Source organism: Bufo bufo, chromosome 3 (assembly GCF_905171765.1).
Source record: "Bufo bufo chromosome 3, aBufBuf1.1, whole genome shotgun sequence".
In the NCBI taxonomy this organism is placed as follows: Eukaryota; Metazoa; Chordata; class Amphibia; order Anura; family Bufonidae; genus Bufo; species Bufo bufo.
In genome coordinates this window covers 35899811-35925132 of record NC_053391.1, presented here as the reverse complement: position 1 = coordinate 35925132, position 25322 = coordinate 35899811, and the positions used below count along the sequence as shown (strand labels likewise).

Below are 25322 nucleotides of genomic sequence, written 5' to 3'. Positions count from 1 at the left end.
TACATGTAGTATAGGTAGAGAGCAGTACAATACATGTAGTATAGGTAGAGAGCAGTACAATACATGTAGTACAGGTAGAGAGCAGTACAATACATGTAGTACAGGTAGAGAGAAGTACAGTACATGTAGTATAGATAGAAAGCTGTACAGTACATGTAGGACAGGTAGAGAGCAGTACAATACATGTAGTATAGATAGAGAGCAGTACAATACATGTAGTATATGTAGAGAGCAGTACAATACATGTAGTACAGGTAGCGAGCAGTAGAGTATATGTAGTACAGGTAGAGATCAGTACAATACATGTAGTACAGGTAGAGAGCAGTACAGTACATGTAGTACAGGGAGAGAGCAGTACAATACATGTAGTATAGGTAGAGATCAGTACAATACATGTAGTACAGGTAGAGAGAAGTACAATACATGTAGTATATGTAGAGAGCGGTACAATACATGTAGTACAGGTAGAGAGCAGCACAGTACGTGTAGTACAGGTAGAGAGCAGTACAATACATGTAGTATAGGTAGAGAGCAGTACAATACATGTAGTAAAGGTAGAGAGCAGTACAATACATGTAGTATAGGTAGAGAGCAGTACAATACATGTAGTATAGGTAGAGAGCAGTACAATACATGTAGTATAGGTAGAGAGAAGTACAATACATGTAGTACAGGTAGAGAGAAGTACAATACATGTAGTATATGTAGAGAGCGGTAAAATACATGTAGTACAGGTAGAGAGCAGCACAGTATGTGTAGTACAGGTAGAGAGCAGTACAATACATGTAGTATAGGTAGAGAGCAGTACAATACATGTAGTAAAGGTAGAGAGAACAGTACATATAATATAGGTAAAGAGAAGTACAGTACATGTAGTATAGGTAGAGAGCAGTACAATACATGTAGTACAGGTAGAGAGCATTACAGTACATGTAGTACAGGTAGAGAGCAGTACAATACATGTAGTATAGGTAGAGAGCAGTACAATACATGTAGTACAGGTAGAGAACAGTACAATACATGTAGTAAAGGTAGAGAGAAGAACAGTACATATAATATAGGTAGAGAGAAGTACAGTACATGTAGTATAGGTAGAGAGCAGTACAATACATGTAGTACAGGTAGAGAGCAGTATAGTAAATGTAGGACAGGTAGAGAGCAGTACAGTACAGGTACAGAGCAGTACAATACATACAGTACAGCTAGAGGGCAGTACAGTACAGGTAGAGAGCATTGCAGTACATGTAGTACAAGTAGAGGGTAGTACAGCACATGTAGTACAGGTAGAGAGCAGTACAATACATGTAGTACAGGTAGAGAGCAGTACAATACATGTAGTACAGGTAGAGAGCAGTACAATACATGTAGTACAGGTAGAGAGCAGTACAATACATGTAGTACAGGTAGAGAGCGGTACAATACATGTAGTACAGGTAGAGAGCAGTACAATACATGTAGTATAGGTAGAGAGCAGTACAATACATGTAGTACAGGTAGAGAGCAGTACAATACATGTAGTACAGGTAGAGAGCAGTACAATACATGTAGTACAGGTAGAGAGCAGTACAATACATGTAGTACAGGTAGAGAGCAGTACAATACATGTAGGACAGGTAGAGAGCAGTACAGTACAGGTACAGAGCAGTACAATACATACAGTACAGGTAGAGAGCATTGCAGTACATGTAGTACAAGTAGAGGGTAGTACAGCACATGTAGTACAGGTAGAGAGCAGTACAATACATGTAGTACAGGTAGAGAGCAGTACAGTACATGTAGTACAGGTAGAGAGCAGTACAATACATGTAGTACAGGTAGAGAGCAGTACAATACATGTAGTACAGGTAGAGAGCAGTACAATACATGTAGTACAGGTAGAGAGGAGTGCAATACATGTAGTACAGGTAGAGAGCAGTACAATACATGTAGTATAGGTAGAGAGCAGTACAGTACATGTAGAGAGCAGCACAATACATGTAGTATAGGTAGAGAGCAGTACAGTACATGTAGTACAGGTAGAGAGCAGTACAATACATGTAGTACAGGTAGAGAGCAGTACAATACATGTAGTACAGGTAGAGAGCGGTACAATACATGTAGTACAGGTAGAGAGCGGTACAATACATGTAGTACAGGTAGAGAGCAGTACAATACATGTAGTATAGGTAGAGAGCAGTACAATACATGTAGTACAGGTAGAGAGCAGTACAATACATGTAGTACAGGTAGAGAGCAGTACAATACATGTAGGACAGGTAGAGAGCAGTACAGTACAGGTACAGAGCAGTACAATACATACAGTACAGGTAGAGAGCAGTACAGCACATGTAGTACAGGTAGAGAGCAGTACAATACATGTAGTACAGGTAGAGAGCAGTACAATACATGTAGTACAGGTAGAGAGCAGTACAATACATGTAGTACAGGTAGAGAGCAGTACAATACATGTAGGACAGGTAGAGAGCAGTACAATACATGTAGTACAGGTAGAGAGCATTACAATACATGTAGTACAGGTAGAGAGGAGTACAATACATGTAGTACAGGTAGAGAGCAGTACAATACATGTAGTATAGGTAGAGAGCAGTACAGTACATGTAGAGAGCAGCACAATACATGTAGTATAGGTAGAGAGCAGTACAGTAGATGTAGTACAGGTAGAGAGCAGTACAATACAGGTAGTACAGGTAGAGAGCAGTACAATACATGTAGTACAGGTAGAGAGCAGTACAGTACATGTAGTACAGGTAGAGAGCAGTACAGTACATGTAGTACAGGTAGAGAGCAGTACAGTACATGTAGTACAGGTAGAGAGCAGTACAATACATGTAGTACAGGTAGAGAGCAGTACAGTACATGTAGTACAGGTAGAGAGCAGTACAGTACATGTAGTACAGGTAGAGAGCAGTACAGTATATGTAGTACAGGTAGAGAGCAGTACAATACATGTAGTACAGGTAGAGAGCAGTACAATACATGTAGTACAGGTAGAGAGCAGTACAGTACATGTAGTACAGGTAGAGAGCAGTACAGTATATGTAGTACAGGTAGAGAGCAGTACAATACATGTAGTACAGGTAGAGAGCAGTACAATACATGTAGTACAGGTAGAGAGCAGTACAGTACATGTAGTACAGGTAGAGAGCAGTACAGTACATGTAGTACAGGTAGAGAGCAGTACAATACATGTAGTACAGGTAGAGAGCAGTACAGTACATGTAGTACAGGTAGAGAGCAGTACAGTACATGTAGTACAGGTAGAGAGCAGTACAGTATATGTAGTACAGGTAGAGAGCAGTACAATACATGTAGTACAGGTAGAGAGCAGTACAATACATGTAGTACAGGTAGAGAGCAGTACAGTACATGTAGTACAGGTAGAGAGCAGTACAGTATATGTAGTACAGGTAGAGAGCAGTACAATACATGTAGTACAGGTAGAGAGCAGTACAATACATGTAGTACAGGTAGAGAGCAGTACAGTACATGTAGTGTTTTGGAACTGATCAATGGTCAGTAAATTTGATGTGCTGGTCCAAATGATAGAAGTAGGTTTACAGGTCTGGAGAGAAATGACACTGACACACGCAGGTGGGAATAAAGGTAATTGTAGAGCAGCACAAAGCGGACCTTCTGGCCTATATAGAATGCATCAGCCGTGGAGGGACAGCCAATCCAACGCCGTCCCATAGACGTAAATGGTTCAAAGAAGGTATCACAGCAGCATATCCAGTGTGACTTTTATTGGGGACCAGAGTGCACACACAAATACGACGTATTAGAAATACTTGAGAAATGCTACTGCGTAGCCGAAATGTCGTATTTGTGTGTGCACTCTGGTCCCCAATAAAAGTCACACTGGATATGGTGCTGTGATACCTTCTTTGAACCATACACACAGGTGGGAGTCAACGCATATCTCTGGTTTATTGCAGAACAGCAGACAGTCTATATGTTAACAGGAAATGTAGAACAGGAAAATGCGGGGGAGGCAGTGTGTCGTATGTCTTTACTATGTGCTATAAGCTATGTATTTTCTGTCAAATCTGTGTGAGAGAGTAGGTTCACCCCTCCCCCCCCCCCCTTCCAGGTGGGTGAAGTTACTTTCTGTTTCTTTGAAGCTGCTTGCTTGAGCTGAACGGAAACTGTCTTGAGGCACATAATAAAGCAGAAAGCAAGCTTCTTGTTATAGGTGTTGGCTGGGTACCTGGCTGCCATTTTAACTACAGTATAGTTCTCAACAAGCAAGTATCCATTTTGTATCAATAGTCCATAACAGTAGTACAGGTAGAGAGCAGTACAGTACATGTAGAGAGCAGTACATGTAGTACAGGTAGAGAGCAGCACAGTACATGTAGTACAGGTAGAGAGCAGCACAGTTAATGTAGTACAGGTAGAGAGAAGTACAGTACATGTAGTATAGATAGAGAGCTGTACAGTACATGTAGGACAGGTAGAGAGCAGTACAGTATATGTAATGTGGTTAGAGAGCAGTACAGTACAGGTAGAGAGAAGTACAGTACATGTAGTACAGGTAGAGAGCGGTACAGTACATGTAGTACAGGTAGAGAGTAGTACGGTACATGTAGTACAGGTAGAGAGTAGTACAGTACAGGTAGAGAGCAGTACAGTACATGTAGTACAGATAGAGAGCAGTATAGTACATGTAGTACAGATAGAGAGCAGTATAGTACATGTAGTACAGATAGAGAGCAGTATAGTACATGTAGTACAAGTAGAGATCAGTACAGTACATGTAGTATAGGTAGAGAGAAGTACCGTACATGTAGTACAGGTAGAGAGAAGTAAAGTACATGTTGTACAAGTAGAGAGAAGTACAGTACCTGTAGGACAAGTAGAGATCAGTGCAGTACATGTAGGACAGGTAGAGAGCAGTACAGTGCAGGTAGTACAGGTAGAGAGCAGTACAGTACATGTAGGACAAGTAGAGAGCAGTACAGTACATGTAGGACAAGTAGAGAGCAGTACAGTACATGTAGTACAGGGAGATAGCAGCACAGTAAATGTAGTACAGGTAGAGAGCAGTACAGTATATGTAATGTGGTTAGAGAGCAGTGCAGGTAGAGAGAAGTACAGTACATGTACAGGTAGAGAGCAGTACAGCACATGTAGGACAGGTAGAGAGCAGTACAGTGCAGGTAGTACAGGTAGAGAGCCGTACAGTACATGTAGTACAGGTAGAGAGCGGTACAGTACATGTAGTAAAGGTAGAGAGCAGTACAATACATGTAGTATAGGTAGAGAGCAGTACAGCACATGTAGGACAGGTAGAGAGCAGTACAGTGCAGGTAGTACAGGTAGAGAGCCGTACAGTACATGTAGTACAGGTAGAGAGCGGTACAGTACATGTAGTAAAGGTAGAGAGCAGTACAGTACACTTGTTCTAAATAAAAAAACGAGATGGCAATCGTCACCTCTCCACCTATCCAAAATACTTGCATCTCTCTTAAAATTGCATGTATTCCTGTAATAGAGCTGAATTTGTCATTGTTTCTTTCATGGGCATGAAATGGAGTTGCCTTACAAGATCTACCTGGGCTCGCTGTACTAAGTGGGCTTGTGAATAAGTGGAGTTTAAAGAACCGGAGTGCTGGTGCTAAGTGTGCTTGTGCTTGCATTTTGGTACTGACATTTAAACCCATTTTTTTTCGCTGCTGTGTACCTGGTCAAGGTGAGTGGTTTGTGCTCCCAGGAGCAATAAATTGCGCCACTGAGCTCACTCTACCAGGGCTTGCTGTACTACAGTAAGTGGCTTGTGAATAAGTGGAGTTTAAAGAACCGGAGTTTAAGACAAGGAGCAAGAAACTAAGGTTTGATAGCTTTTCCTTGTGTGTTGTTGGCTTGATTCTAGCTAGTCCTTCAACTACAGCTGACAGGGTCTAATTCTAATCATATTTACTGTTTTCCTTCTTTACTGTTTATCCCCATTTTAAACATGTGCTCCATAGACAATGCTACTAAGGCCTCTTGCACACGTCTGTATGTATTTTGCGGTCCGCAAAAAACGGATCCGCAAAAAATATGGATGACATCCGTGTGCATTCCGTATTTTGCGGAACGGAACAGCTGGCCCCTAATAGAACAGTACTATCCTTAATAGTAGGACGTTCTATTTTTTGTGGATCGGAAAAGCGGAAACGGAATGCACACGTATGCGGAATGAAAATACGCTTGTGTGCAAGAGGCCTAAGTGTGTGTCCTGTGCAATGTATGCGTGCCTTGAAGAGCCTTTCGAGGGTGAATACATTTGCACTAGATGCAATCATGTTGCATATTTGGAAGCCCGGATCTTGAATCTAAATAAGCAGCTTGAAATACTTAGGGGCATTGCAAAACCGGAGAGAGGCTTAGACCTCACTGTGCAGGCGCTGACTGGGGTCAGTGAAATGGAGGTGGGAGGAGGAGGTCAAGATCAGGACTATCAGGTCAGCAGTTGGGTTAATGTAGGAAGAAGGGGTAGAGGGAAAAGTACCAGTGAAGCTAGTCCTGAGCTGGCACGCCCTAGTAAATATGCCTGTTTGGCTGATATTAGGGATGAAAGCCCAGGGCCAGCAACACTGCAGCAGGGCGTTTCTCCTAGCAACCAGGAGGATGCCCCCTACAGGAAGGATGGTAAAAAGAGACCAGCAAAGGTCAGACAGATGCTAGTGGTAGGGGACTCTATTATTAAGAGGAGACAGACAGGGTCATCCGTCGTCGAGACCGTGAATGCCGAACAGTGTGTTGTCTTCTGGGTGTTTGGGTTCGGCATATTGCGCATCGGTTTGACAGATTGCTGGGTGGGGCTGGGGAAGACCCGGCGGTCATGGTACACATTGGCACCAATGACAAAGTCAGTGGGAGATGGAAGGTCCTTAAAAATAATTTTAGGGAACTAGGAGAGAAGCTCAAGTCCAGGACCTCCAAGGTAGTGTTTTCAGAAATACTACCAGTGCCACGAGTGTAACCAGAGAGACAACAGGAGCTTAGGGAGTTAAATAATTGGCTCAGAAGCTGGTGCAGGAAGGAAGGGTTTGGGTTCATGGAGAACTGGGCCGACTTCGCGGTCGGTTACAGGCTCTACAGTAGGGACGGGCTGCACCTCAATGGGGAAGGTGCAACTGCCCTGGGGGGAAAAATGGTTAGATGGCTGGAAGAGCTTTGAAACTAGGATCTGGGGGGAGGGTGGGGGGTCATACTAAAAAGAGGGTAGATAGTGTAGATAGAGAGTGGGTTATAGAAGGGGACAGTGGGGATTTAGTGGGGGCTGGGGTTAGTGAGGAAAATAGGGAGAAGACTGGGCAGAACTATACACCGATGAAAAATAGAACTGCTGGTAACAAGAACCTGTTATATACAAACATCAACCAAGGTAACCAGATATTCAATTTACAGGTAATAGTAATTTAAAATGTATTTTTACAAATGCCAGAAGTCTAGCTAGCAAAATGGGGGAGCTGGAGGCTATGGTACTAGAGGAACACATAGATGTAGTTGGTGTGGCTGAGACATGGTTGGACTCTTCACATGACTGGGCTGTAAATATTGAGGGATTTACACTATTTAGGAAAGACCGGGTCAATAGAAAAGATATGCCTGTATGTGAGGAGTGATCTGAAGACAAGTGTGAAAGAGGCAATTGTGGGTGAAGATGCTGAGGATGTGGAAACCTTATGGATGGAAGTTCAAAGGGATAAAAACACTGAAAAAATTATTCTTGGTATAATCTATAGACCCCCTAACATCACAGAGGAGATAGAAACGCAACTGTATAACCAAATAGAGAGGGCGGCACAGGCTGGTACAGTGGTCATAATGGGAGATTTTAACTTCCCAGACATTGACTGGGGTCATGGTTCTGCCTCAACCGCAAAGGGGAGAAGATTCCTCAAAGTTTGTAGAAGCTCCCACTAGGGGTGATGCTCTGTTGGATCTGGTAATTTCTAATGATGCAGAGCTTGTTGGAAATGTTACTGTTCGAGAAACACTAGGTAATAGTGACCACAATATAATTATTTTCCCCCTAAACAATAAGAAGCAAACTCTGCCAGGCAGAGCAAAGACACTGAATTTTAAAAAGGCTAATTTCCCTGGATTGATGGCAGCATTTCAGGGCATAGACTGGGAGCAGCTACTGTCACATAATAATACAGAGGATAAATGGGAGAGCTTTAAATCCACATTGAGTAATTGCACAATTTTTTTTATTCCTTTAGGTAACAAGTATAAACGGCTAAATTTACCCCCCCCCCCCCTTCCCCATGGCTTACAGCTACTGTAAAAAGGGCAATAAAAGACAAAAAAAGGCATTTAAAAAATACAAATCTGAGGGGTCAGCTGTAGCGTTTGAAGATTACAAAGGGCTTAATAAAATCTGTAAAAAGGAGATAAAATTAGCAAAAAAAATATAAAACAAACAGCGGGTAGCAAAAGAGAGCAAAACATCCCAAATATATAAATCTTTAAATATATAAATGCTAAAAAACCTAGGTCTGAGCAGGTAGGTAATGGTAAAGGGGGGGTAGTCACTAAAGATAAGGAAAAGGCAGAGTTAGTAAATACGTTTTTTAGCTCTATATATACAAAAGAAGAGAAAGGAGCTGATATCTGTGGCGCCGGGGCTGTTATTACATCCAGTGGTATACTCAATTGGCTAACTGTAGATATGGTCCAAGATAAGTTAAATAAGGTAAATGTGAACAAGGCTCCAGGTCCAGATGGATTACACCCAAGAGTGCTTAAAGAGCTCTGTTCAGTCATTGCTGTGCCCCTGTTTATAATTTTTAAGGATTCTCTAGGGACTGGTACAGTGCCAAGTGATTAGCGCAAGGCAAACATGGTGCCCATATTCAAAAAAGGATCTAGGTCCTTCACAGGTAATTATAGACCAGTTAGTTTAACTTCTGTTGTGGGAAAAAATGTTTGAAGGAATCTTAAGGGACTATATACAGGAGTATGTGACTATAAATAATAGTATAAGTGATAACCAGCTTGGGTTTACCAAGGACAGAAGTTGTCAGACTAACCTAATTTGTCTTTATGAGGAGGTGAGTAGTAGCCTGGGCAGAGGGGCGGCTGTGGATGTAGTGTTTCTGGATTTTGCAAAGGCTTTTGATACTGTCCCTCATAGACGTTTAATAGGTAAAGTAAGGTCTATAGGCTTGGAAAGTATAGTTTGTAATTGGATGGAAAACTGGCTGAAGGACCGTGTCCAGAGAGTTGTGGTCAATGATTCCTATTCACAATGGTCCCGGGTATAAGTGGTGACCCCAAGGTTCAGTGCTGGGTCCTCTATTATTTAATTTATTTATTAATGATATCGAGGACGAGATTAATAGCACCATATCTATTTTTGCAGATGACACTAAGCTATGTAGTACTGTACAGTCTAAGGAAGATGTCCACAAACTACAAACTGACTTGAACACTCTGAGTGATTGGGCATCGACTTGGCAAATGAGGTTCAATGTGGACAAATGTAAAGTTATGCATCTTGGTAGTAATAATCTCTGTGCTTCATATGTCCTAGGTGATGTAGCACTGGGAGAGTCACTTATAGAGAAGGATTTGGGTGTCCTTGTAGATGGTAGATTAAATAACAGCATACAATGTCAATCAGCTGCTTCTATGGCCACCAGGATATTGTCATGCATTAAACGAGGCATGGACTCGCGGGGCAGGGATGTGATATTACCACTTTACAAAGCGCTGGTGTGGCCTCATCTGGAATACGCAGTCCAGTTCTGGGCACCAGTCCATAGAAAGGATGCCCTGGAGCCGGAGAGAGTACAGAGGAGAGCGACTAAACTGATAAGTGGCATGGAGGGTCTTAGTTATGAAGACAGATTAAAAGAATTGAATTTATTTAGTCTTAAGAAGAGACCTCTAAGGGGGGACATGATTAACCTATACAAGTATATAAATGGGCCATACAAAAAATACAGTGAAAAACTGTTCCATGTAAAATGCCCTCAAAAGACAAGGGGGCGCTGCCTCCGACTGGAGAAGAAAAAGTTCAGTCTCCAGAAGCGTCAAAGCTTCTTTACTGTAAGAACTGTGAGTCTGTGGAATAGACTCCTCAGGACGTGGTCACAGCAGGAACAGTGGACAGTTTCAAAAAGGGTTTAGACGAATCCTTAAAAGTAAACAACATTAATACTTATGAAAACGTGTAGAAGTCTGAGTCTCACTTCCTTCTGGGATTCACATCGCCACCTATCTCTTGGTTGAACTTTTCAACCTTATACAACTATGTAACTATCACTGGGTCCCCATCTCATCACAGAGCACTTTTAGCATGGTTGCCTCTGCTTTATCACTGCGGCAATTTTCCTGGCTCATAACAATATAGGGGTCAGGAGAAGCATCACCACTATGAGGGGGAGCAGACATATACAGGAACTGGTTGCCGACTAATGATGATAATGTATGTCCTGGGTGGCTGTCATTTACCGCACCATGACATACATTTTCATCATGATGATCTGTAAAACACAACCCTGCTCCTTCTGCACTAGCCCTGATCATAAAAAACTCTGATCCCATCACTTAACCCCTTCAATGTTGCATTCAATCATGATCACAACAGTGTCGAAGTGAAGAAGCCCCACCTCAGCAGTAATCGTCAGTGCAACCACTGAGACAGCCAGAACCTGCCTTAATACCTACCTGAGCGTATTTCTGTTGAAAGTCCCAATCCACTGGAATTCAGAAAAATCTCAGCTTATTGTTAGTAAAAAAAAATACATTTTTTAAAATTACATTTTACTTATAATACAGAAAACATTAAGTGTCCCCACAGTCGGTATACTCAGGTGCCTCAAAGTCATGTATTTTTTTTTATTAGATATATAACACGGTTCATTTTTCCTAGGAATAAGATGGAAAAAACGTTCTTCGCCACCAACCATCAAATTCTTCCATTAAACACGGACAGATATTCTTCTTGATATTACCCCCTGTGGATGACCAGGTAGGAAATATTCGTTGTCTGTAGATGGTCACTTGTTTCCTACGAGATACAGTTAGGAAACATTGTATAATTCGTTACCAAACTGGAAATTATTCTTTACCATTTAAAAAAAATTTAAGCGAATTTCCTTAGGATCAGGAGTGCAGGAGTAGGAGTGTGTGTGGCGGTGCAACACGTCTGGTACTATTATTCAGGAGTCACAGTGTGGAGCTATTATATTCAGGGGGCACAGTGTGGAGCTATTATAGTTAGGGGCACAGTGTGGATCTATTATATTCAGGGGGCACAGTGTGGAGCTATTATATTCAGGGGGCACAGTGTGGATCTATTATATTCAGGGGGCACAGTGTGGATCTATTATATTCAGGGGGCACAGTGTGGAGCTATTATATTCAGGGGGTACAGTGTGGAGCTATTATAGTTAGGGGGCACAGTGTGGAACTATTATATTCAGTGGCACAGTGTGGCGCTATTATATTCAGTGGCACAGTGTGGAGGTATTATAGTTAGGGGGCACAGTGTGGAGGTATTATAGTTAGGGGGCACAGTGTGGAGGTATTATAGTTAGGGGGCACAGTGTGGAGCTATTATAGTTAGGGGGCACAGTGTGGAGGTATTATATTCAGGGGGCACAGTGTGTAGGTATTATATTCAGGGGGCACAGTGTGGAGCTATTATATTCAGGGGCACAGTGTGGAGCTATTATATTCAGGGGCACAGTGTGTATCAATTATATTCAGGGGCACAGTTTGGAGCTATTATAGTTAGGGGGCACAGTGTGGAGCTATTATATTCAGGGGCACAGTGTGTATCAATTATATTCAGGGGGCACAGTGTGGAGCTATTATATTCAGGGGCACAGTGTGGAGGTATTATATTCAGGGGCACGGTGTAGAGCTATTATAGTTAGGGGGCACAGTGTGGAGCTATTATATTCAGGGGCACAGTGTGGAGGTATTATATTCAGGGGCACAGTGTGGAGGTATTATATTCGGGGGCACAGTGTGGAGCTATTATAGTTAGGGGGCACAGAGTGGAGCTATTATATTCAGGGGCACAGTGTGGAGGTATTATATTCAGGGTCACAGTGTGGAGGTATTATATTCAGGAGTCACAGTGTGGAGGTATTATATTTAGGGTCAGAGTGTGAAGCTATTATATTCAGGAGTCACCGTGTGGAGGTATTATAGTTAGGGGCACAGTGTAGAGGTATTATATTCAGGAGTCACAATGTGGAGGTATTATATTTAGGGGCAGAGTGTGGAGGTATTATATTCAGGAGTCACAGTGTGGAGGTATTATAGTTAGGGGCAGAGTGTGGAGCTATTATATTCAGGAGTCACAGTGTGGAGGTATTATAGTTAGGGGGACAGTGTGGAGGTATTATATTCAGGGGCACAGTGTGGAGGTATTATATTCAGGGGCACAGTGTGGAGGTATTATATTCAGGGGCACATTGTAGAGGTATTATATTCAGGAGTCACAGTGTGGAGGTATTATATTTAGGGGCAGATTGTGGAGGTATTATATTCAGGGGCACAGTGTGGAGCTATTATAGTTAGGGGGCACAGTGTGGAGCTATTATATTCAGGGGCACAGTGTGGAGGTATTATATTCAGGGGCACAGTGTGGAGGTATTATATTCAGGAGTCACAGTGTGGAGGTATTATATTTAGGGGCAGAGTGTGGAGGTATTATATTCAGGAGTCACAGTGTGGAGGTTTTATAGTTAGGGGCAGAGTGTGAAGCTATTATATTCAGGGGCACAGTGTGGAGGTATTATAGTTAGGGGCACAGTGTGGAGCTATTATATTCAGGGGCACAGTGTGGAGCTATTATATTCAGGGGCACAGTGTGGAGCAATTAAATTCAGGGGCACAGTGTGGAGCTATTATATTCAGGGGCACAGTGTGGAGCAATTAAATTCAGGGGCACAGTGCGGAGCAATTAAATTCAGGGGCACAGTGTGGAGGTATTATATTCAGGGGCACAGTGTAGAGGTATTATATTCAGGAGTCACAGTGTGGAGGTATTATATTTAGGGGCAGAGTGTGGAGGTATTATATTCAGGGGCACAGTGTGGAGCTATTATAGTTAGGGGGCACAGTGTGGAGCTATTATATTCAGGGGCACAGTGTGGAGGTATTATATTCAGGGGCACAGTGTGGAGGTATTATATTCAGGGGCACAGTGTGGAGGTATTATATTCAGGGGCACAGTGTAGAGGTATTATATTCAGGAGTCACAGTGTGGAGGTATTATATTTAGGGGCAGATTGTGGAGGTATTATATTCAGGGGCACAGTGTGGAGCTATTATAGTTAGGGGGCACAGTGTGGAGCTATTTTATTCAGGGGCACAGTGTGGAGGTATTATATTCAGGGGCACAGTGTGGAGGTATTATATTCAGGAGTCACAGTGTGGAGGTATTATATTTAGGGGCAGAGTGTGGAGGTATTATATTCAGGAGTCACAGTGTGGAGGTTTTATAGTTAGGGGCAGAGTGTGAAGCTATTATATTCAGGGGCACAGTGTGGAGGTATTATAGTTAGGGGCACAGTGTGGAGCTATTATATTCAGGGGCACAGTGTGGAGCTATTATATTCAGGGGCACAGTGTGGAGCAATTCAATTCAGGGGCACAGTGTGGAGCTATTATATTCAGGGGCACAGTGTGGAGCAATTAAATTCAGGGGCACAGTGCGGAGCAATTAAATTCAGGGGCACAGTGTGGAGGTATTATATTCAGGGGCACAGTGTAGAGGTATTATATTCAGGAGTCACAGTGTGGAGGTATTATATTTATGGGCAGAGTGTGGAGGTATTATATTCAGGGGCACAGTGTGGAGCAATTAAATTCAGGGGCACAGTGCGGAGCAATTAAATTCAGGGGCACAGTGTGGAGGTATTATATTCAGGGGCACAGTGTAGAGGTATTATATTCAGGAGTCACAGTGTGGAGGTATTATATTTATGGGCAGAGTGTGGAGGTATTATATTCAGGGGCACAGTGTGGAGCTATTATAGTTAGGGGGCACAGTGTGGAGCTATTATATTCAGGGGCACAGTGTGGAGGTATTATATTCAGGGGCACAGTGTGGAGGTATTATATTCAGGAGTCACAGTGTGGAGGTATTATATTTAGGGGCAGAGTGTGGAGGTATTATATTCAGGAGTCACAGTGTGGAGGTTTTATAGTTAGGGGCAGAGTGTGAAGCTATTATATTCAGGGGCACAGTGTGGAGGTATTATAGTTAGGGGCACAGTGTGGAGCTATTATATTCAGGGGCACAGTGTGGAGCTATTATATTCAGGGGCACAGTGTGGAGCAATTCAATTCAGGGGCACAGTGTGGAGCTATTATATTCAGGGGCACAGTGTGGAGCTATTATATTCAGGGACACAGTGTGGAGCAATTAAATTCAGGGGCACAGTGCGGAGATGTATTCAGGGGGCACAGTGCGGAAATGTATTCAGGGGGCACAGTGCGGAAATGTATTCAGGGGGCACAGTGCGGAAATGTATTCAGGGGGCACAGTGCGGAAATGTATTCAGGGGGCACAGTGCGGAGATGAATTCAGGGGGCACAGTGTCGTTCTGTTTGTATTCAGGGGTACAGTGCGGAGATATATTCAGGGGGCACAGTGTGGAGATATATTCAGGGGGTACATTGTGGATCTGTTTGTATTCAGGGGACGCAGTGCGGAGATATATTTAGGGCACACAGTGTGGCGCTATTATAGTCAGATTGCTCTTTTCCATGGGTCTGTGTCTGGTGTTCAATTAAACAGGGCAGTGCCGCGGTACCAGCATGGATGAGAGTGGTCCGGTCTTTAGGGGGCTGAAGCAGATGACGGGCACCTTACAAGTCACAGAAGAGATCAGTCAGTTGTTTTCTGTTCAGGAAAGGTCTAATGGCTCCAAATCTTCCAGCCATAAACTTTTCGTTGTTGAGCAATAGAGAGCAAAGTTCGACCAAAGCTGATAAGTGATATATAACCACAGTGATCACATTGGGCAGATGGTCTGTATTATCTTCCCTCCTCTATGATAAGAAGCCACCGTTGTGATACAAATCACAGAAAAAAAGCTAAAAACAAAGATAAAAACATTCTGCATGATATGATAAATATGCGGAAGTGCACTATACACAACACAATAGATGCAAGCATTGTATATGCACCAAGCCCTTACTCTGATATAATACAATCTGAGACTCTCAGCCAATATATTTTGATCAAAACACATCTGTGCCCACCTACCCGCGCCAAGGTGGTCTTAGGTCAGGCAGGTCCTACGCTAAACCTACCTATGCCGTTGGGCATCTACATTCAGGAGAGCAGACCCTGCACATAGAGTGTGCTGCTCCTAGTCACCTGTATGTGCACCCAGCAACCAATGAGAGGAGGAGCACCCACAGGTATATGTACCACCTAATCAAGGCGGCCTGTTTGATATGAGGCACAGAAATGCAACTCCCAGGATAAAAATAGAAGCACATTCACACTTAAAGGTTCCACTCCCTCAAGTGTATAGTGCAAACTAAACAAAAATCACAGAAAAAAGATAAAAAACAAAGATAAAAACATCCTGCACAATATGATAAATACATTTATCAGTGATTTTTCTTCATAAATGTAGCTATGCACATCCGCATATTTATTTATCATATCGTTCAGGATGAATATAGATGCCCAACTGCATAGGTAGGTTTAGAGTAGGACCTGTCTGACCACCTTGGCGTGGGTAGATGGGCACATTTGTGTTTTGATCAAAATATATTGACTAAGAGTCTCAGATTTTGTAACACAGACTGAATGTAACGCGGGGGAAAACAAAGGCTGAATGGGGGACTTCATGAATTGGGGAGCATGGCCAAGGTGAAGACACAAAGCCAGCATCATGGGGTTGGGGGTTGTAGTGGTGTCCTGATCTTGGCTGAAAGCGCTTGTCCCAGTTGACCACCCATTATAGTAACACCCCCTTGTAGATGTGTAAATGGCAGATCATCCCTCTTGCTGGACGTACTTCTTCTTCTTGCCAATGTCCGGGCTCCAGATCTCCGACCATGACCTTCCTCACCCATGGGTGGAGGGTGACTGGACATCAAAGGGTGAAAATACCGGAAACATAAACCATTAAGATAAACGATAATTTATGGGCTTATTTTGCTGTATAATAAATGTGGTGATAATTGAGAAACACTCTTGCAATTTAGTAAATAATTAACTATTATATCTACCTTCATAGAAAACACTTTAAAGGTTTTCATTTTAGGGAGGATGACCTCAACTGACATATCTCCCCTCCCCATACATGTACAGCTGCAGTAATACGCTGCCCAAGCATCGCCAGATGGTGTCTTGTTTTGTTAGTGCTGCGTCACCTGGTGGCTGAAATGATAATAGCGTTAGGAAACAGTATAAAAAGAAGTGAATAATGGGGCAGATTCCTGTGATATGAAGAATTATTATGAGCAGGGAAAAAATACTGAATGAAGCTAGGTTGGATTAAGGTTGGTAGGGACCACCATGCAATCGCTGGAACCTAGGCTACCTGACCCCGTATATCAGCAATATATAGGAAATATGCCACATATGACATCTTACACTGAAGTCTATAGGAGTGGCAAACATGGAGACAGCATACAGCTGGTCAGCTTTGAACCCAGAACCCCGACACAGCAAGTCTCCAGTGCTAACCACTGAGCCACCATCCTGCCCAAGGGATAGGTATAAATGGCTGGCAGACAGACAGAAATAATGGATACATACCCGAACATAATGTATCAGTATAATGATAGTTAGATAGATATGAGATAGATAGATATGAGATAGATAGAGAGATAGATAGATAGATAATAGATAGATAGATATGAGATAGATAGATATGAGATAGATAGATAGATAGATAGATAGATAGATAGATAGATAGATAGATAGATAGATAGATATGAGATAGACAGACAGATAAATGGATTGATGAAAATGTCTGTACAGAGGTGCATATTGACGCTATATAAAGGGGTTGTGTCACTTCAGTAAGTGGCATTTATTATGTAGAGAAAGTTAATTCCAGGCAGTTACTAATGTATTGTGATTGTCCATATTGCCTCCTTTGCTGTCTGGATTCATTTTTCCATCACATTATACACTGATCGTATCCAGGGGTTTACGACCACCCTGCAATCCAGCAGCGGTGGTCGTGCTTGCACACGATAGGAAAAAGCGCCAGCCTCTCTGGTGGCCAAGACTGGGGGAGTGTGCATAGTCCAGCACTTTTTCCTATAGTGTGCAAGCACGGCCACCACTGCTGGATTGCAGGGTGGTCGTAACCCCTGGATACTATCAGTGTATAATGTGATGGAAAAATGAATCCAGCCAGCAAAGGAAGCAATATGGACAATCACAATACATTAGTAAGTGCCTGGTATTCACTTTCTCTACATGATAAATGCAATTTGCTGAAGGGAGAGAACCCCTTTAATGACCAAACCTTGCTGGGCAAGGTGGATGGGTGTCGAAGGCACCCTCTATCTCCAACCGCAGGGCACATGCCCTTTATGCCCCTTCTGGGAAGGATGCCATATTGGGCTCCGCTCCTACACACCCGATTGTGTGAATACTTACCCATTATTACACCTTAACATAAGATGATACCTGCTTCTTGTCAGGAGGTGCCTTCCACGGAAGTGTATTGAAACCGTAAGGGTACGGCCACACGGTCAGGTTTCCTGATGCAGTTTTGGAAGCCAAAACCAGGAGTGAATTCAAAAAAGAGAAGACGTTTCTGTCCTTTATATTCTCTCTCATTTTATGATCCACTACCAATTGACTTCCAAAACTGCATCGGGATACCTGACAGTCTGGCCGAACGCTAAGAGGAGTAGCTCCTAGATCTGATGGTGGCATGTGGGCTGTCATGCGGACATTCATATCTCAGCGTAGTCTTATTATCTCCTGATATATTAGTCTAAGTTTCCACGAAAGACGTCCTGAGGATAATTTTTTTTCCCCTTTTCATTTCAGATGGCTCGTAAAAGGGCGATCTTCATCACCTTGCTGATTTTTCCCGCTTTGCTCATGTTAGGGTTGTTCATCAAGATGCAGGGCTATGAAATATGGTACTATTGTCTTACCTGCACCGACAACTATATGGTCTATAGTTATGACTACAGTATTAAAACCTTCATGAAACTTCCCGAAGTAGACTGCAAAGAAACACCACCATTCTTGGTTCTTCTGGTCACCACCACACAAGACCAGAAAGAAGCTCGTGATGCCATTCGAAAAACGTGGGGCATGGAAAGACTGATCGATGGGAAGAGGGTGGTTAGTTATTTTCTTCTGGGCTCAAAGGAAAATGAAAGTGCAAAGGAGAAGGTCAACCTGGCCCAAGAAAGCGTCATGTACAATGACATCATCCAACGCAACTTCGTAGACACATATTACAACTTGACCATTAAAACCTTAACGGGCATCGACTGGATTTCGAACCATTGCCCTCAGGCTTCGTACATCATGAAGACGGACTCGGATATGTTCGTCAATACATTTTATCTAGTTGAACTTCTTCTGAGGAAAAATCAAACTTCTAACTTCTTCACGGGTTTTCTAAAGCCGGATGATGGTCCTATCCGCATGAGGTTCAGTAAATGGTACATAAGTAAAAATGAGTACGTGAAGGAGAAGTATCCACCGTTCTGTTCGGGGACAGGCTACGTGTTCTCCATGGATGTGGCACAGAAGATCTACATCATATCGACAAGAATGCCCTTCTTCAAACTTGAGGATGTGTATGTCGGCATGTGCCTGGAACAACTGAAGATCCAGTTGCAAGAACTTCATAGCGAGCCAACATTCTTTGCAACAAAACTCCCATTCTCGGTATGCACGTACAAAAGACTTGTGACTTCCCATGAGGTAACGCCTGAAGAAATGTTGACGTATTGGGAGGCATTACAGAGATCTGAAGTACTCTGCTAGTGAACAGTATTTTTTCTGATGAGAGTTTTTCCACCTCAGGGTAGACACAGGACAAAGAATTCAGGCTTTAGTGCCTTTACTGTTTAGTGCCTTTACTGGTTTCTTGAAGTTGCGCTTCAGTCATCTTACAATATTACATAGGTGACTCCCCTGAAGAAGATTAAAGAGGTTGTCTCATCTCAGACATTGGTAGCATATTGCCAGGAAATGTCACCAATGTCAGATAGGTTGGACTGGTCCACCAGAATATCCTTTGGTGGCCCGAAGTTTTGATACCATAGAGAGCCCCAAAGGTCCAGGAGAAAAAACAAAACATTTGGCTTCATTTGAAACCAATCAATTGCCACTATGGTCTAACTGACTTTATTGATGATATAGGTGTTGGGCCTCAAGAATAATTTCCTCTGATGGACCCAAGGAACCCCAGTCTGACACTGGATAGGAGCAGGTTCCACCTCTGGGACCCGCTCCTGGCTTTAGAATGGGCCTCCCAAAGTGAAGGAGAGCGCCCTGCTCATACATGGCCACCCTCCATTCACTTCTATGGGAGTTCTGAAAATAGCTAGCTGGGCTATATCCTGCAGTCCCATAGAGGTGAATGGAGAGATGGACATGAATGACTTCCAAGAATAACGGAGTGCGCTCACTCGGCTATTTTCTGATCTCTCATAGAAGAGAATGGAGAGCATTGCGCACATGCGTGGTGAATAGGGATGAGTGAACCCGAACTGCAAAGTTTGGGCTCGTACTGAACTTCGCGAGTTTTCACTTTTTCACTGAAGTCCTGTCTCGGTGTTCGGGTGATTTTGTTATTTTCTGTTATAACATGGTTATCTTGGAAAATACTAGCATTCTTAAGACAGAATGCAAAAGAATATGGCCATTTAGGGGTTAAAAAAAACCCTCACCTCATCCCATTGATCGCGCAGCAGCAGCTTCACTGAACAGGACCTGCCAAAGGACCTGCGATGTGCGCGATGACGTCACCGCTCTCACCACGCAGGTCCTGCTTCCACGGGTTCGCTCACCCCAAGTGGTAAACTCTCCTTCGCTTTGGGGGTCCTGTTCTGGAGACAGGAGCAGGTCCAAGAGGTGGGACCTGCACCTACCTGATACTTGTGGCCTATCCTAGAGATAGGCCACCAGTGTCTTGGAGTACACGGCCCCTTTAAGGAGAGTGGAGTGTGTAGAGCGACTGTGATAAAAGCCTCATTTTTTCTTTTAGCAATGTATCATAACGTCTAATTTCCAAATGCCAAGGCTGCCCAACCCTGGGTGGAGCTTAATTGTCACATGACTGTGTAGACTAACCAATTGACTCCCTTATAGGGAAAATAACCTAAGGGGGTGGAGCCTGACACATATTTCTAAGTAGTGCATTGTGGTGTCGTGGAAATGACAGCCGTGTGTTGCTACAATGTAGAACCCATACTATAACAGGAAACACAGGGTCCACAAAGCACACGTAAATGGGTTTTCCAAGATCCCAAAAATGTAGGTTACGGCAGATGATATGAAGTCACACCCATCTGTTTAATCTTCCATTGTTCCGGCGCTCCGTGACAGTCTTTATTTGCAGCAGTGACGCCCACGACTACTCCATGTTGCAGGCAATCACTGGCCTCAGCGGCCACACGTGGTTATCGGGGACATCAAGGCAGCAGAACAGGAAACAAAGACCGGCATGGAGCACTGGAGCGGCGTGCCATACTATAACCAGAAATACAGGGTCCACCAAGCACACTTAAAGGGGTTTTCCAAGACCCCAAAAATGTAGGTTATGTTAGAGAGTGTTATATGATAACAAAAAAGGCCACACCCATCTGTCTAGTCTTGTGCCGTTCCTGCGTTGCTGTTCCGGTGCTCCATGAGAGTCTTTATTTCCAGAGATACATAGATGATGCCCTGGAATTCAGGAACCGTTTTGTAATAGTCACGCTAAGCTTTGACAGAATATCTACACAAATTTTCTTCCAATTTAGACCCAATTCTAACTTTTTTCCTTTGGTTATAATCAAGTGTACATGACTATGAGGGCGGTATTATTTCATCCCGCCGCACAATGTCGGAGCATTTATCACCTCTCCTTACATGTCCGTTTTAGTATATACAGTCTTGTGAAAAAATTAGGACACCCTTTGAAAGCATGTGGTTTTTTGTAACATTTTTAATAAATGGTTATTTCATCTCCGTTTCAACAATACAGAGAGATTAAAGTAATCCGACTAAACAAAGAAAACTGAAGAAAAGTCTTTTCAAGATCTTCTGTAAATGTCATTCTACAAAAATGCCTATTCTAACTGAGGAAAAAGATAGGACACCCTTGCCCCTAATAGCGAGTGTTACCTCCTTTGGCTGAAATAACTGCAGTGAGACGGTTCTTGTAGCCATCTACCAGTCTTCGACATCGGTCTGAGGAAATTTTACCCCACTCCTCAATGCAGAACTTTTTCAGCTGTGAGATGTTTGAGGGGTTTCTTGCACGTACAGCCCTTTTCAAGTCACCCCACAGCATCTCAATGGGATTCAAATCTGGACTTTGACTTGTCCATTCCAGGACTCTCCATTTCTTCTTTTTCAGCCAATCTTTGGTTGATTTACTAGTATGTTTTGGGTCATTGTCATGTTGCATGGTCCAGTTCCGCTTCAGCTTTAATTTTCTAACTGATGGTCTCACATGTTCTTCAAGCACCTTCTGATACACAGTAGAATTCATCGTGGATTCTATGATGGTGAGCTGACCAGGTCCTGCTGCAGCAAAGCAGCCCCAAACCATGACACTTCCACCTCCATGCTTCACAGTTGGTATGAGGTTCTTTTCTTGGAATGCTGTGTTTGGTTTACGCCAAACATGTCCTCTGCTGTTGTGTCCAAATAATTCAATTTTGGACTCATCTGTCCAAAGAACATTATTCCAGAAGTCCTGGTCTTTGTCAACTTTATCGCTGGCAAATGTCAGTCTGGCCTCGATGTTTCTCTTGGAAAGCAAAGGTTTCCTCCTTGCACACCTCCCATGCAAGTTAAACTTGTACAGTCTCTTTCTGATTGTAGAGGCATGTACTTCTACATCAACAGTAGCCAGAGCCTGCTGTAGTTCTCGAGATGACACTTTAGGGTTTTTGGATACCTCTTTTAGCATCTTGCGGTCTGCTCTTGGGGTGAACTTGCTGGGGCGACCAGTCCTGGGCATGTTGGCAGTTGTTTTGAAAGCCCTCCACTTGTAGACTATCTTCCGGACAGTGGAATGGCTGATTTCAAAATCTTTTGAGATCTTTTTAAATCCCTTCCCAGACTCATAGGCTGCTACAATCTTTTTTCTGAAGTCCTCTGACAGCTCTTTTGCTCTCACCATGGTGCTCACTCTCACTTCAACAGTCAGGAGCACACCAAACTAAATGTCTGAGGTTTAAATAGGGCAAGCCTCATTCAACATGCAGAGTAACGATCTACTAATTATGTGCACCTGGTGTGATATACCTGTGTGAGATCTGAGCCAATTTAAGAGGGAATACATGTGAGGGTGTCCTATCTTTTTCCTCAGTTAGAATAGGCATTTTTGTAGAATGACATTTACAGAAGATCTTGAAAAGACTTTTCTTCAGTTTTCTTTGTTTAGTTGGATTACTTTAATCTCTCTGTATTGTTGAAACGGAGATGAAATAACCATTTATTAAAAATGTTACAAAAAACCACATGCTTTCAAAGGGTGTCCTAATTTTTTCACATGACTGTACATGTATTCCACATAATATAATAATTCTGAACTCTACGCTGTGTCATTCCCCTGTTGTTCCTACTGGAAATGTGAAATGTTACCATTCCTCTCGTCACTCTGATGGATAGTGTCATAGTGCATAGGGACACACCCCAAACTGGTAACACCCAATTGTCAAATGTATTCATCATTTTTTTTTAGGAGGAATAACAGAGGAAGAGTCCTGAATAAAGATGCTCTAGACTGCATACAGGTGTGGAGTGGATGGGAGTAGTAGTGGACAGGATGTAAGTGGTAGTCATAGTGTTCACAGTGGCCTGACCTCACTCCTAGGGCTGGTGCCGTAACGAGGGGGTTGCACTTGAGATGATTCGATTTCCCGTCGCATTATACACCTCTTGTCTCCAGGGGATATAACCACTGCTTCAGGACGTGAGCTGCTGCGCATGCGCGCTTATGTGCACTCCCACAGTCCCAGCCACCATTTTTTTTTCTATAGTGTGCAAGCACGACCACCACTGATGGATTCCAGGGTGGTCGTAAACCCTGTAAAACGAGCAGTGTATAATGTGATGGGAAACTGAATCCAGCCAGCAAAGGAGGCAATATGGACAATCACAATACATTAGTAAGTGCCTTGTATTAACTTTATCTACATGTGTTAAATAATATGTGATGGGAGGTCTGTATGAGGACGTCGAGACCTATATTTGAAGTCTCCATCTATGACAATGTGAAGCCCACACCTGTATCTATGGTATAAATGATTGACAGAGGGGGTGGTCTTCTTACATTCCCTCTGTTGGGGGTTGGTTGCGGCTGAACATGATTGAAGATGAAGACACACATGGCGCCTGAAGAAGGATTTCTCCCCTTCAGAAAGGATACTTTAAGGACATTCATTTTCACTCATGGACAATAGACTAAGACTTTTCCTAAACTTTTTTTGTAAGTATTCAACTTTTATCAAGACCGAAAATAAATCGCATTATTCATTTTTTTTATACAACTCTTGTTGAGTCCTGGTGATGAGTCCTCCGGGTGTCCATACACTAGATTTGGAGAGGATTACCAAATCAGTTTGATATTTTTCATATATAATTATATTACAACATGATAAATGCCATTTGCTGTAGTGAGCCCCTTTAAGGCTTAGTCCATGCCATGAGACCCGTCACTAAAGTGTTCTCCTCCCAGACTATGGCCTGCGCTCCTCCACTGGTCAGGTCTGTGACCTATGTCTTCCCCTCCTCACAGATACATCTTCCTCCTAAGGCCTCCTGCACACGAACGTGCTGCGGCCCGTGGTCGTGCTGCGGCCCGCAATGCACGAACACCGTCCGCGGGGCAGCTGCAGCGGATCGCGGACCCATTCACAAAAAGATAGGACATGTTTTATCTTTTTTATGCGGAACGGAAGTACGGGACGAAACCCCACGGAAGCACTCCGCAGCGCTCCCGTAGGGTTCCGTTCCGTGCTTCCGTCCCGCACCATTCCGCATCTCCGGATTTGCAGACCCATTGAAGTGAATGGGTCCCGCATCCATGATGCGGAATGCCCACGGAACGGCACCCGTGTATTGTGGGTCCGCAATACGGCAACGGGGCGCACACGTTCGTTCGCAGGAGGCCTTAGGGTACTTTCACACTAACGTTTTTCTTTTCCGGTGTTGAGTTCCGCCTCTCCGGCCAAAAATCCTGAACACTTGCCGGAATGCCGGATCCGGCATTAATTTCCATTGAAATGTATTAGTGCCGGATCCGGCATTAAGTGTTTCGGCAAAACGGATCCGGTTTTCCGGTCTGCGCATGTGCAGACCTTTAAAAATGCAAAAAAAAAAAAATACCAGATCCATTTTTCCGGATGACACCGGAGAGACGGATCCAGTATTTCAATGCATTTGTGGATCCGCATCCGGATTTGTCTGACAAATGCCATCCATTTGCGTCCGGATTGCGACAGAACTGCCTGCCGGAATCCTCTGCCGCAAGTGTGAAAGTACTCTAAGGGCTCATGCACACGGGGGCGGGTGATTTCCGGACGTTTCTGCACCCTGTTGTTTTTGGTGTGGATTTGATGCGCTATTGACGCAGTTCTCACAATCATTTGAAAAGGGTGAAATCCGCGGCTAAGGCCTCACGCACATGAATGTTGTTTGGTTCCGCATCCAAGCCGCTTTTTTTTTTTTTTTTTTGTGGCTCGGATGCGGACCCATTCACTTCAATGGGTCCACAAAAGATGCGGACAGTACTCCGTGTGCTGTCCGCATCCGTTGCGCCATTCCGTGGGGTCGCAAAAAAATAAAATAAATAGAACATGACCTATTTTGTCAGTTTTGCGAACAAGAATAGGCATTTCTATTCTATGCGCGACCCGTTCCGTAAATTTCGTAACGCACGTGGGAGGCATACGCAATTTGCCGACGCAACGCGGTCGTGTGCATAAGCCCTAAAACTGCAAACATTACGGACATGCTTCCGATTTGGAAATCCTACGACAGGTCCGCGTAGAACAAATCCTCAAAGTGCATACGAGATATGCGTAATCGCATACATTTTGCTGTACTACGTTGCGGTTTTTTCTGCACAGGGAGCCGCACGGAAAAACTGTGCATATCCTGCAACGTGTGCAGGTGGCCTAAGACCACTCCG

The 25322-nt window shown here is 43.4% G+C and overlaps 1 protein-coding gene and 2 long non-coding RNA genes across 6 annotated transcripts in view; 2 read left to right on the top strand and 1 right to left on the bottom strand.

Annotated features, from left to right (window-relative positions):
* Window positions 1–19251, top strand: part of B3GALT5 (beta-1,3-galactosyltransferase 5) — a 90411-nt gene extending 71160 nt beyond the window's left edge. For 3 of the 4 annotated variants that reach the window (XM_040423081.1, XM_040423080.1, XM_040423079.1), the window contains 2 exons: window positions 10874–10972; window positions 17999–19251. In XM_040423081.1, the coding sequence (XP_040279015.1) occupies window positions 17999–18955 (957 nt within the window). In that variant the 5' untranslated portion in view covers window positions 10874–10972 and the 3' untranslated portion in view covers window positions 18956–19251. Of the gene's footprint in view, window positions 1–10871; window positions 10973–17998 lie in introns of those variants that run through there. The other variant, XM_040423082.1, reaches the window with a different exon arrangement.
* On the top strand, window positions 1966–23216 carry LOC120994476. The gene is made up of 3 exons (XR_005777420.1): window positions 1966–1976; window positions 5590–5593; window positions 22924–23216. It is a non-coding gene; the product is annotated as an uncharacterized LOC120994476 (long non-coding RNA).
* The window catches only part of LOC120994474, a 30392-nt gene continuing 24505 nt past the window's right edge, over window positions 19436–25322 (bottom strand). Inside the window, exon 3 of the long non-coding RNA XR_005777419.1 lies at window positions 19436–21069. This is a non-coding gene — a long non-coding RNA (uncharacterized LOC120994474). The remainder of the gene's footprint in view (window positions 21070–25322) is intronic.